At 44.5% G+C, this 14,389-nt stretch overlaps 1 protein-coding gene across 5 annotated transcripts in view; it reads right to left on the bottom strand.

The window, feature by feature from the left end:
* TIAM1 (TIAM Rac1 associated GEF 1) overlaps nucleotides 1-14,389 on the bottom strand; it is a 284,561-nt gene that overhangs the window by 51,999 nt on the left and 218,173 nt on the right. For all 5 annotated transcript variants that reach the window (XM_073668317.1, XM_073668321.1, XM_073668320.1 and 2 more), the window contains 4 exons: nucleotides 13,242-13,346; nucleotides 8,293-8,371; nucleotides 7,076-7,162; nucleotides 1,832-2,044 (listed from right to left, as the gene is read on the bottom strand). In XM_073668317.1, coding sequence (XP_073524418.1) covers nucleotides 1,832-2,044; nucleotides 7,076-7,162; nucleotides 8,293-8,371; nucleotides 13,242-13,346 — 484 coding nt within the window. The remainder of the gene's footprint in view (nucleotides 1-1,831; nucleotides 2,045-7,075; nucleotides 7,163-8,292; nucleotides 8,372-13,241; nucleotides 13,347-14,389) is intronic.

Raw genomic sequence — 14,389 nt, 5'->3', positions numbered from 1 at the left:
TCTGAGGGGCGATGTCCTGCAGGAAGGGACTGTATATAGAGGGGCTGAGGAGTGATGTCCTGCAGGATTGGGCTGTATATAGAGGGTCTGAGGGGCGATGTCCTGCAGGATGGGACTGTATATAGAGGGTCTGAAGGGCGATGTCCTGCAGGATGGGACTGTATATAGAGCGGCTGAGGAGTGATGTCCTGCAGGATGAGGTGTATATAGAGGGTCTGAGGGGCGATGCCCTGCAGGATGGGGCAGTATATAGAGGGTATGAGGGGCAATGTCCTGCAGGATGGGGCTGTATATAGAGGGGCTGCGGATCGATGCCCTGCAAGACGAAGCTGTATATAGAGGTTCCTAGGGGCGATGTTCTGCAGGATGTAGGTGTATATAGAGGGGCTGAGGAGCGATGCCCTGCAGGATGGGACTCTATATAGAGGGTCTGAGGGGCGATGCCCTGCAGGATGGGGCTGTATATAGAGGGGCTGAGGAGCGAGGCCCGTCAGGATGGGGCAGTATTATAGAGGGGCTGAGGAGCGAGGCCCGGCAGGATGGGGCTGTATCTTAGAGGGGCTGAGGAGCGATGCCCTGCAGGATGAGACTGTATATAGAGGGGCTGAGGAGCGAGGCCCAGCAGGATGGGGCTGTATCATAGAGGGGCTGAGGAGCGATGCCCTGCAGATGGGGCTGTATTATAGAGGGGCTAAGAAGTGATGTCCTGCAGGACGAGGCTGTATATAAAGGGTCCTAGCTTGTGTGCATCTAGTTGCATCACACTGGCAGCAGCGCTCAACTGGTTATGTATTTAATGTGGCAAACTAGTGCAGCTGTGCTCTGCATCTTTTGAGATTGAGGGAATATGGTGATTGATTTTGATAAAATGTATGTATATATTTATACCCACACCCCAGAGGTGCACTATGCGGGGAAGTTATTATGCTCTGTGGTGGGGGGGGTGATGGTTATCTTATGGGTGATCACTGCAGGAGAATATGATCATATAAATCAGGGAGGAAAGATTATTATATTATGGGGAATGCAAATCACAGCATTTCTACAGTATAGATAAAAACTAAGTGCAAATTGCCGGCTTACGATTGGTCGCACGGTTTTACAGAAACTGCGCAGCCATTAAGAAGGAGTAATGTCTAATGATAAAGCAGAAACAGGCGGTGATTTATCAGTTGTCAGTAGCTGCAATTCAGACACGTGCTACATCCACCAAGAGGTACACAAGATCCAAGCCTAGGGATGGCTTGTGCCATTCATGTGCCATTGCTTTGCCAAATTTTAGCCTGGAGGCAAACACAGCCAACTCCTGCAGCTGTCCTATAGGAGGTGTCTGAAAGTGGTAATCTACTATGGTCTATTTTCCAGGAGGCATCAGAGCAAAACACACCTCGACTGAGGGTGAAGACCTGCATGATGGGGCTCTATATAGAGGGGCTAAGGATCGACTTCCTGCAGGATGTGACTGAATATAGAGGGGCTGAGGAGCGACAGCCTACAGGATGGGGCTGTATATAGAGGAGCTGAGGATAGACTTTCTGCAGGATGTGACTGAATATAGAGGGGCTGAGGAGCGACATCCTACAGAATGGGGCTGTATATAGAGGAGCTGAGGATAGACTTCCTGCAGAATGGGGCTGAATATAGAGGGGCTGAGGAGCGACATTATACAGGATGGGGCTGTATATAGAGGAGCTGAGGATAGACTTCCTGTAGAATGGGGCTGAATATAGAGAGGGGCTGAGGAGCAAAGCCCTGCAGGATGGGGCTGTATAGAGAGGGGCCGAGGAGAGACGTCCTGCAGGATTGGGATGTATTTGGAAGCAAAATTCACCTCGACTGCTGGTGAAGACACTGTAGTCGCTGCAGTCCGCCTCTGATCGTCGGGGAGGCGCTTCTTTCAGTGTCTGATTCTCCTCCAGATCAGGGCAGGTGCGGACAGTAAGGCACAATAAAGGTTTGGCCAGAAGGTGTTTCAGCATGGCAGAATTCAGATCCCGGGCTGTGGCCGAGTTGACCTCCATTATTTCATCTCCAATTTTGAGACCTAGAAATAAAAAAATAAAAAAAAGGAAAGAGTTAGAACGATCAAGTCAATGGAGCTGGGCTGCAGTACCAGACCCGAGCCACGGACAGGAATGGCGCTGATGACCAGAGTGGCGCTGATTTGGTATTTAAAAAAAAAAAAGAAAAAAAAACACCTTAACATTAATTTTTTTTTTCAATTAGGCGTATGTGTATGGAGGCACAACACATCAATTATCACTTTGGTAGGTTGTTGAGTGAGCTGACTAAATTTTAAAATCTAGAGATTAATAAAAAAAATAAATAAATAAATAAATAAAGAGGCAGCCTGATAATTCTTTAAGTGAAATTTCCCAAAATTGCAATAATTATTTATTTTTTATTAAATTTACCCCTTTAAGGAATTTAGCAGTCACCTGTTATGGGCATTATTCTACTAACCAAGAGTGCCTGTATCTCCCTCGCTCTGGAGGACTCAACATGTCTGGGCATTACATAGATTGCTCATGGACTTTAATGGGCAATGTGTAATAAATTATTTCTCCTGTGGTGGCGCTGTAGAAGGAAGGAGTCCTAGCAATAATCCCTCCTATGTTGGGAGCAGAAGCGGTCTCAGGAACCATATTTAGCAGCGGTGTTACATAGAGTCAGCAACTGCCTGTAACAGCAGCGACCGGAGCTAGCTCTGATCACTGCTGCAGAACCATTTAGATGCTGCTGCTGTCAGTCATCGACAGCAGCGTTTAAATGAACTGCTTTCCAGTGCGCACTCAAAACAATGGCAAAATTGGGATTTTTTTTTTCTTCCCACCATTTCACCCCACTTGGTATGTTCCTCCTGGTTTTCAGTACGTTACTTGACAAAACAAATGGCGTCAATCAAAACTACAACTCGTCCTGCACACACAAAAAAAATAAAAAAATAAAAGGGAGCGCTCCTACGACTATGTGTGAGAAAAAAAAAAGCAGAAACTATCCAAAAACTCAGCAAAAAGACTCCGTGTGCACATAACCTTAGAAAGATCCCTCAGCAAAAGGCAGATCAAACTGCCTCACTATTAAGACCCCAGTGATCATCTGTGGGGAAACCTGGCCATGAGTGTACAATTTCCCTATAGCACCTCCAGAGGGGAAACTAAGTATTACACACTGCCCATTCCCATCGCTAGAATGCAGCACAGGACAAGTCCTCCAGAGAGGAGGACACTTTCTATACCTTGTCTTCACGGTGGCCAGGAGATCCTGGACAGGAGACTCCCTCCTCCCCCACCCTCCCCGTAGAGCACAGAATTTCCCAACAGGATAATAATAAATGTTATTAAACCCACAAAAAGACGAGGAGAACATACAAACTCCTTGCAGATGTCGTCCTTGATAAGATTTGAACCCAGGACTGCAAGGCTGCAGTGCTAACCACTGAGCCACCGTACTGTGCTAACCACTGAGCCACCGTACTGTGCTAACCACTGAGCCACCGTACTGTGCTAACCACTGAGCCACCGTACTGTGCTAACCACTGAGCCACCGTACTGTGCTAACCACTGAGCCACCGTACTGTGCTAACCACTGAGCCACCGTACTGTGCTAACCACTGAGCCACCGTACTGTGCTAACCACTGAGCCACCGTACTGTGCTAACCACTGAGCCACCGTGCTGCCCATGTTTGAAGACGGGTTTTATAACCTGAACAATGCATTTAAGAAATGCAAATCTGTTAATAAAGATTCTGTCGTCCTTGATATTTTTAGCACATTTCATTTTGGGTCTAATCACCAAAATAAAGGCGGCAGGAGAGGCCGCTAATTCTCTCAGATTTGCTCCTCGTCAGACTATTGTAGATTCTTTGGCGAAGTCTCAAGTAATTTCGATTTGTGATAATGAGAGAGGAAGAATCTCAAGCAGACTTGTCGGATTCACACCCTGCTAACAATGGGACAGATGGAAAGTGTCCAGAGATAGTAGTCACGTTATTGTTCCTGAACGGGGGGGGGGGGGGAAATATCCCCCCACAGGCTGCATACAAAGCTTTCCACTATTCTTATCAGACTGGAATAAACTAGTGAAAGCCCCAAACCATGAACAAAAAAAGTTTGTTAACTTCACAAAGACTGGATTACTTATCCTGTACTTATGCTGAATTACATCCTGTATTATACTCCAGAGCTGCACTCACTATTCTGCTGGTGCAGTCACTGTGTACATACATTACATTACTGATCCTGAGTTGCATTCCGTATTATACTCCAGAGCTGCACTCGCTATTCTGCTGGAGGAGTCACTGTGTACATACATTACATTACTGATCCTGTACTGATCCTGAGTTACATTCCGTATTATACTCCAGAGCTGCACTCACTATTCTGCTGGTGCAGTCACTGTGTACATACATTACATTACTGACCCCGAGTTACCCCTTGTATTATACTCCAGAGCTGCATTCACTATTCTGCTGGTGCAGTCACTGTGTGCATACATTACATTACTGATCCTGTACTGATCCTGAGTTACATTCCGTATTATACTCCAGAGCTGCACTCACTATTCTGCTGGTGCAGTCACTGTGTACATACATTACATTACTGATCCTGTACTGATCCTGAGTTACATCCTGTATTATACTCCAGAGCTGCACTCGCTATTCTGCTGGAGGAGTCACTGTGTACATACATTACATTACTGATCCTGAGTTACCCCTTGTATTATACTCCAGAGCTGCACTCACTATTCTGCTGGTGCAGTTACTGTGTACATACATTACATTACTGATCCTGAGTTACATCCTGTATTATACTCCAGAGCTGCACTCACTATTCTGCTGGTGCAGTTACTGTGTACATACATTACATTACTGATCCTGTACTGATCCTGAGTTACATCCTGTATTATACTCCAGAGCTGCACTCACTATTCTGCTGGTGCAGTCACTGTGTACATACATTACATTACTCATCCTGTACTGATCCTGAGTTACATCCTGTATTATACCCCAGAGCTGCACTCGCTATTCTGCTGGAGGAGTCACTGTGTACATACATTACATTACATTACTGATCCGGAGTTACCTCTTGTATTATACTCCAGAGCTGCAGTCACTATGTACATACATTACATTACTGATCCTGTACTGATCCCGAGTTACATCCTGTATTATACCCCAGAGCTGTGCTCACTATTCTGCTGGTGCAGTCACTGTGTACATACATTACATTACTGATCCTGTACTGATCCCGAGTTACATCCTGTATTATACCCCAGAGCTGCACTCACTATTCTGCTGGTGCAGTCACTGTGTACATACATTAAATTACTGATCCCGAGTTACATCCTGTATTATACTCCAGAGCTGCACTCACTATTCTGCTGGTGCAGTCACTGTGTACATCCATTACATTACTGATCCTGTACTGATCCTGAGTTACCTCTTGTATTATACTCCAGAGCTGCACTCACTATTCTGCTGGTGCAGTCACTGTGTACATACATTACATTACTTATCCTGTACTGATCCTGAGTTACATCCTGTATTATACTCCAGAGCTGCACTCACTATTCTGCTGGAAGAGTCACTGTGTACATACATTACATTACTGATCCTGTACTGATCCCGAGTTACATCCTGTATTATACCCCAGAGCTGTGCTCACTATTCTGCTGGTGCAGTCATTGTGTACATACATTACATTACTGATCCTGTACTGATCCTGAGTTGCCTCCTGTATTATACTCCAGAGCTGCACTCACTATTCTGCTGGTGGAGTCACTGTGTACATACATTACATTACTTATCCTGTACTGATCCCCAGTTACATCCTGTTTTATACTCCAGAGCTGCACTCACTATTCTGCTGGTGCAATTTCTGTGTATATACAGTGGCTTGAAAAAGTATCTATACCCCGTGAACTTTCCAACATTTTTCACGTTTCCACGTTTTGGCTTTAATGTGATACCAACGCAAAGTAGCGAGTATCTTTGAAGTGTAAAGGAAATTATACATGGGTTTTCTAAATGTTTTAAAAATATAAATCTGAAAATGGTGATGAGCATTTGTATTCAGCCCTCTGTAGTCTGATACCCCTAAATAAAATCCTGAACGACCAATTGCCTCCAGAAGTCACAATTAGTAAATTGAGTCATCCTGTGTATAATTTATTCTTCGTACAACTACAGCTGTTCTATGAAGACCTCAGAGGTTTGAGAACATTAGGTATCAAACAGCATCATGAAAACCAAGGAACACACCAGAGAGGTCAGGGATAAAGTTGTGGGGAAGAGTAAAGCAGGGTTAGGTTATAAAAAATAGCTCAAGCTCTGAAAAGCTCACAGAGCACTGTTCAATCCATCATCCAAAAATGGGAGTATGGCCCAACTGCAAACCTACCAAGACATGGCCATCCACCTAAACTGACATCCCAAGCAAGGAGAGCACTAATTAGAGAGCAGCCAAGAGGCCCATGGTCACTCTGGAGGAGCTGCAGAGATCCACAGCTCAGGTGGGAGAATCTGTCCACAGGACAACTGTTAGTCATATGCTCCACATATCTGGCCTACATGGAAGAGTGGCAAGAAGAAAGACCTTTCTGACAGCCATAAGAAGTGGCGCTTGCAAAAAGCCATGTAGGGGACACAGCGAGCATGTGGAAGAAGGGGCTCTGGTCAGATAAGACTAAAGGAGAACTTTAAATGCAAAACATTCTGTGTGGCAGAAAACATCATCCCCACAGTCACACATGGTGGTGGCAGCATCATGCTGTGGGGAGGCTTTTCTTCAGCAGTGGCAGGGAAGCTGGTCAGAGTTGATGAGAAGATGGCGCTAAATACAGAGCAATCCTGGAGGAAAACCTGTTAGAGGCTGCAAAAGACTTTAGACAGGGAAGTAGGTTCACCATCCAGCAGGACAACAACAACAACCCTAAACATCCTGCCAGAGCTACAATGGAGGGTTTATAGAGAAAAGCATATTCAGGTGTGTGAACTGCCCAGTCACAGCCCAAAATCCCATTGAGAATTTGGAAAAGCCCAGCGCTCCCAGATTATACCACGTTGTCACTTACCTTTCTTAAAGGCCAGGCCGGTCTCTCTGACATTACTAATATACAGATGATGGCGGCCGTCTTCTTCCACTGAGCACAAAGAGAATCCTAGAAAAGACCAAAAACATGACATAAGTTAGGCCCAACATAAGCGGCTGCTTCGTACAAGTCAGTGATCTGCGCTCTGCAGCTGTTGTGAGACTACTACCCCCATCATGTCCCATGGTCACCGCATTCCTACTCTAAGTGGAGGCTGCTCATATGTAGTTCTTATACAAAGAAAAGAGAGATAACAATAACTATAGGGGGCCACAACTTTTGGGACACGATCAGATAGCATAGGCAATTTCCCTATAATTCAGTATAGCAGGGAAGGGGGTTCTCAATTTGGTCAGATGATTCAAGAGGTTTTTCTTAAACGTGAAATGACTGACAACAGCGAACAATAGCCTGCATTCAACTGCATGTTAGATGGAGACGGTATATCTAGATCTCAAGCTGTTACCAGGAAGTCGCTTGTTGTCCTCGGTTATTCACGAAAAGCAAAGATCTTAAAAATGCTAACAGATTTTATTTTAGAAAGTTGCATAACTTTTCATTATGCAACAAATCCGATGACCATCTTTTAGAGCCCCCCCCTCCCCCCTGCCTGAAGACTGCAGAGCGCGGGAAACAAGAGCAGATTTCTAAAGTGAGGCGCAAAAGAAAGCAACTTAATCATCTGGTCACAGGCCAAAAAAGTCAAGAAAAGCTGCAAACATTTCACTTACGGTAATCAAAAAAAAGAGAAGTTAGCAAATCCCCCACCAGGTGGCAGTGGTGTACTTCAGCATAGACTGCAGGTGACATTTTTTTTGCAAATTTTTTTAAAAAAAAAAAAGGTAGAATTTTTTTTAATTTGCACGAATAAATTAAGTCTCAATTCAACGACAATTTAACATCACAAATTAATTTTGTCTAAATATAAAGCAATTATCACATCCATGGTCCTGCAACCCTAACATACACTAGTCTTTTACACAGGACAGGTGGTTACAAGACCTGGAGAGGTAGGGAAGAAAATATATATATTATCCATCTAAAAAAAAGTCTTTCCAATGCTGCAGTCAATGATTGACTGCAGCATTTAAACAGGAGCCAGTTCCAGTTGTTACTGTTGCAGGCATATGTCGGCTGTGTAACACAGCCAGGATTTGCTTAGTAATGGACGAGGGAGACTCACTCCATAATAAACTTACCAAAGGTATCGGAAGGGTTGATCTTTTCAAGTTTTTCGCATTTCATGCATTTTGGACAAATTTCAATTTCTTTGTAAAGCTAAAATATAAAAAACAGGAAAAGATTATAACTTTTTTTCTTTTTTTACTATTGGCCGTTAATGGGTGATTATCAGAGTTTGTCACTCCTAATAAAATTAAAAAAAAAAAACGTTCAAAGTCCAGCCTCTCCTCCCCTGTACAACGAGCGGTTATTTTTGATGTTCATGGTCACACCTGCAGGGGGCGACCTCCCTCCGGGGAACAGCAGGTGAGGCAGCACAGGGTATAACACCGCCATTGTGCTTTCCAGCGTAAAGACTAATAATAATGCGGCTGTGAACAGTTTATAGCCCCAATGATGGAGGAGGGAGCATCAGCTGACGCTCCCATCATTCCCCCTCTGCCTCTGACGTCATTACAACGCACCCGCTGTGCCGAGCTGTGCAGAGGATCTGAAGACATCATGAAGAGACCGGAGCAGAGGTGAGATTATTATTATTATTTTATGCAAAGCCATTATACAGTATGGAGGACTATGTGGGGCCCATTATACAGTATGGAGGACTATGTGGGGCCCATTATTCTGTATGGAGGACTATGTGGGGCCCATTATACTGTATGGAGCACTATGGGGGGCCCATTATTCTGCATGGAGGACTATGTGGGGCCCATTATACTGTATGGAGGACTATGTGGGGCCCATTATTCTGTATGGAGGACTATGTGGGGCCCATTATACTGTATGGAGCACTATGGGGAGCCCATTATACTGTATGGAGGACTATGTGGGGCCCATTATACTGTACGGAGGACTATGTGGGGCCCATTATACTGTATGGAGGACTATGTGGGGCCCATTATTCTGTATGGAGGACTATGTGGGGCCCATTATACTGTATGGAGCACTATGGGGGGCCCATTATACTGTATGGAGGACTATGTGGGGCCCATTATTCTGTATGGAGGACTATGTGGGGCCCATTATTCTGTATGGAGGACTATGTGGGGCCCATTATACTGTATGGAGCACTATGGGGGGCCCATTATACTGTATGGAGGACTATGTGGGGCCCATTATTCTGTATGGAGGACTATGTGGGGCCCATTATTCTGTATGGAGGACTATGTGGGGCCCATTATACTGTATGGAGCACTATGGGGGGCCCATTATACTGTATGGAGGACTATGTGGGGCCCATTATACTGTATGGAGGACTTTGTGGGGCCCATTATACTGTATGGAGGACTTTGTGGGGCCCATTATACTGTATGGAGGATTTTGTGGGGCCCATTATACTGTATGGAGGACTTTGTGGGGCCCATTATACTGTATGGAGGACTTTGTGGGGCCCATTATACTGTATGGAGGACTTTGTGGGGCCCATTATACTGTATGGAGGACTACAGTCATGGCCAAAAGTATTGAGAATGAGACAAATAGTAATTTTTCCAAAGTTTACTGCTTCATTTTTTGTAATGGCAATTTGCATATACTCCTGAATGTCAAAAAGTGATCAGCTTAACAGCAATTACTGTACTTGCAAAGTCAATATTTGCCCAGAAAATGAACTTTAACCCCCAAAACACATTTCAACATCATTGCAGTCCTGCCTTAAAAGGAGCAGCTAACATCGTTTTAGTGATTGATCCATTAACACAGGTGTGGGTGTTGATGAGGACAGGGCTGGCGATCAATCAGTCATGATTAAGTAAGAATGACATCACTGGACACTTTAAAAGGAGGCTGGATCTTGGTATCATTGTTTCTCTTCAGTTAACCATGGTTATCTCTAAAGAAACACGTGCAGCCATCATTGCACTGCACAAAAATGGCCTAACAGGGAAGAGTATCGCAGCTACAAAGATTGCACCTCAGTCAACAATCTATCGCATCATCAAGAACTTCAAGGAGAGAGCTTCCATTGTTGTCAAAAAGGCTCCAGGGCGCCCAAGAAAGACCAGCAAGCGCCAGGACCGTATCTTAAAACTGTTTCAGCTGCGGGATGGGACTACCAGCAGTGCCGAGCTTGCTCAGGAATGGCAGCAGGCTGGTGTGAGTGCTTCTGCACGCACTGTGAGGCGGAGACTCTTTGAGCAAGGGCTGGTTTCAAGGAGGGCAGCAAAGAAGCCACTTCTCTCCAGAAAAAACATCAGGGACCGACTGATATTCTGCAAAAGGTACAGGGAGTGGACTGCTGAGGACTGGGGCAAAGTCATTTTCTCTGATGAATCCCCTTTTCAATTGTTTGGGACATCTGGAAAACAGCTTATTCGGAGAAGAAGAGGTGAGCGCTACCACCAGTCTTGTCTCATGCCAACTGTAAAGCATCCTGAAACCATTCATGTGTGGGGTTGCTTCTCAGCCAAGGGAATCGGCTCACTCACAGTCTTGCCTAAAAACACAGCCATGAATAAAGAATGGTACCAGAATGTCCTCCAAGAGCAACTTCTCCCAACCGTCCAAGAGCAGTTTGGCGCCCAACAATGCCTTTTCCAGCATGATGGAGCACCTTGCCATAAAGCAAAGGTGATAACTAAATGGCTCATGGAACAAAACAGAGATTTTGGGTCCATGGCCTGGAAACTCCCCAGATCTTAATCCCATTGAGAACTTGTGGTCAATCATCAAGAGACGGGTGGACAAATAAAAACCAACAAATTCTGGCAAAATGCAAGCATTGATTATGCAAGAATGGACTGCTATCAGTCAGGATTTGGTCCAAAAGTTGATTGAGAGCATGCCAGGGAGAATTACAGAGGTCTTGAAGAAGAAGGGGCAACACTGCAAATATTGACTTGCTGCATTAACTCATTCTAACTGTCAATATAACCTATTGGTACTCATAATATGACTGCAATTATATTTCTGTATGTGATATAAACATCAGACCAAACACTAATAAAAACCAGAGGCTAGCAGATCATGTGAAAATATAATTTTGGTGTCATTCTCAAAACTTTTGGCCATGACTGTATGTGGGGCCCATTATTCTGCATGGAGGACTATGTGGGGCCCATTATTCTGTATGGAGGACTATGTGGGGCCCATTATACTGTATGGAGGACTATGTGGGGCCCATTATTCTGTATGGAGGACTATGTGGGGCCCATTATTCTGTATGGAGGACTATGTGGGGCCCATTATTCTGTATGGAGGACTATGTGGGGCCCATTATTCTGTATGGAGGACTATGTGGGGCCCATTATTCTGTATGGAGGACTATGTGGGCCCCATTATTCTGTACGGAGGACTATGTGGGGCCATTATACTGTACAGAGGACTATGTGGGGCCCATTATACTGTATGGAGGACTATGTGGGGCCCATTATACTGTATGGAGGACTATGTGGGGCCCATTATACTGTATGGAGGACTATGTGGGGCCCATTATACTGTATGGAGGACTATGTGGGGCCCATTATACTGTATGGAGGACTATGTGGGGGCATTATACTGTATGGAGGACTATGTAGAGCTCATTATACTGTATGGAGGACTATGTAGAGCTCATTATACTTTATGGAGCACTTTTTATGCCCATTATACTGTATGGAGGACTATGTGGGTATTACAGTTGGAAAATCATACTGTCATGTGGTCACCATTCTTTACAGAGGGGATTGAGGGGGGTACAGTACGTTCATGATACTGTGTGTGGAGGGTACTGTGGAGGAATTCACTGTGAGGGTATCATTCTGTGTTTGTGGGGCACTTTTGTTGGCATCATACTTTATTATCTGTATTATTAAAGGTTTTTTAACCCTTTGTTATTACATACTTATATTAGACCATTGGGCCATGTGCTTTTTACTGCTCTTACATAACATTATTTTAACATTTTATTCTAAGATCTATTAACTGAAATGTACTTTGTTCGTGGGACAAGCCCTTTAAGTTTGTTTCATATGAAAAGGTTCATCGTCATATTTGATTGAATTGTAGACATTGTTCTTAATAAACATCAAGGTTGGCCCACGACTTTCTCCAAGCTTTTCATTTTGGCGCTCTGTATATTAGAGTCGGACATCCCTAATATAGAGAAATTACTCGTCTCTCCGTGAAATTGTGCGGGGAAAAAAAACTGAAACGTATCCAAACCGATGCAAAGGAAAAGCGGACCAGTCGCCCTTACCAGCCAATCAGGTTGCAGTTTTAAAGGCGTTTGACATATTGATGGACAAGTCTTCAATAAGAGGTCGGTGGTGGTCCGACACTTGGCACCCTGAAATCTGCTAGCGGCCAGATACAAGCAATGTACGAGACCGAGACCAGCAGATTGGGGGGTGCTGGCTGATCTCATACTGATCACCATCCTCTGTTATCAATGTCACTCAACTCCTCCAGTTTTCCCACAGGCCCCTGAAATACGAGGATTCTGTTACTGCGAGCTGCAATTCCGCTTTTTCCCTGGGTCTTGATGGGTGGCAGCGCCGCCTCCTCCTGGCTGTCAGCCAGTATTGCGCCTAGCACTTAGTGGTCCATGACTCGGCTTAGTAGCCCAATCCCAATAGGGTACAAATATGCATCCGAATGCTATAATATGGCATATAGATTTAATAGGCGGAAGTCCACCGCTATCAGCCGGATCTGTGAATTACATACCAGGCACGCTCACTCACCCCAAAACTGGGTTGAACCCGCCGATATGAGCTAATGTGTATGGGGGTCCCCCCTCCCCATTCTTATCCTGCCTGGTGAATTTCAATGGCCGACCCTTTTGTTCTGCGCCAACAGAGGAGTTTCTCATCTGAGTGTTCCTCCACATGGGAGAGAAGCTGACGTCATGTAATGTGTATAGGGGGTGGCTTAATGCTTTTTTTTTTGCTGATCATGTGAGGGTCCCAGCACAGGTAGCCCTCCTTGACATTGAAAAAAGTAAAAAAAATTGGGGAGAAAAAAAAAAAAAAAAAAAAAAAAAACACATTACCAGCTCATAGATCTCCTCTTCGTGTTTCGGGATATAGTGCCGGGGTTGGTTGTCAATTAAGAATTTCAGGCGAAGATAATGAGCGTTGTAGTCCAGCTTGTGAGTCTGCAACACAAGTAAAAGTCATGAGTAATGATACTATCACGTGAGGACATACCGATCCTACAACGTAAGTCCGGAGTGGGGTCAGGAAGACATCGGGGATGCTGAGAAGGGGGGAGACGTTTGGCGAGGTCCGATTCCAGTTGAGGAAAGAAAGTCACCAGTGGCCATCATACTTTGCTCGTAATCCAAGTCATGCTAATAGCAAGCAGATAGATAGTTATCTGCAAGTTGGGAGCAGGATCCCACTTAATAAACGTGTATTCAAATTTCAAAAATGTACACATTGCTATGATATGCCGTCTTTTAAAGAGGACCTGTAGTTTGCTATAAATATGTCTTGGTGTAAATGCCGCTGTTCTCCTGAATCTGGCGTTGTGCTTCTTTTGTCCCTACGCCTCTCCGTTCCTGAGATACAGCCCTCTCTTCCCTATATGTAAATCTAGGCTTTTTATTCAAGGGGTGTGGTCCTAAAGAAGGCGTACACAGTGAATGACCACGCCCACAGCAGAGGACCACACCCACATGATTAAAAATACCATAATTTGCATACAGGGAAGAGGGGGCCATATCTCAGGAATGGAGAGGGGCAGGCAGAAAAGTAAAATAATGCCGGATTCAGGAGAACAGCGGCATTTACACCAGATAAAAAAATAATATATATTTATGGTAAGTGACAAATATTCTTTAAGCCACTTGACATCTGAAAATCCCAGTGATTCTGAGAATAAAGGAATTGCAGGAGTTATTTAATACAAATCCCTGAACACCTATTTTAGGGGTGTTTCAGAAGGTAGACCCCTCACCACTAATGAAGTGGTGGCATATTCTAGCCCGACGCAATAGGAATATCCCTTTAACTTCCCTCTATTCCTGGATGCCTAAATAAGCACAGTAAATTGCTTTATTTTCATTACAAGTCCACCCTGTTGTGTTCTGCTGCAGATGAGGACCCCCTGACTAATCAATAATCAGATCGTTTATTAATTATAAACAATAAATGGGTACCCCTGTTCTGTTTTGATTTGAGTTGTCAGCTCTGTACA

Source organism: Phyllobates terribilis, unplaced genomic scaffold, assembly GCF_046119375.1.
Source record: "Phyllobates terribilis strain yellow unplaced genomic scaffold, ASM4611937v1 Scaffold_2__4_contigs__length_985480577, whole genome shotgun sequence".
Lineage (NCBI taxonomy): Eukaryota > Metazoa > Chordata > Amphibia > Anura > Dendrobatidae > Phyllobates > Phyllobates terribilis.
This window is presented reverse-complemented; position numbering and strand designations above follow the sequence as displayed.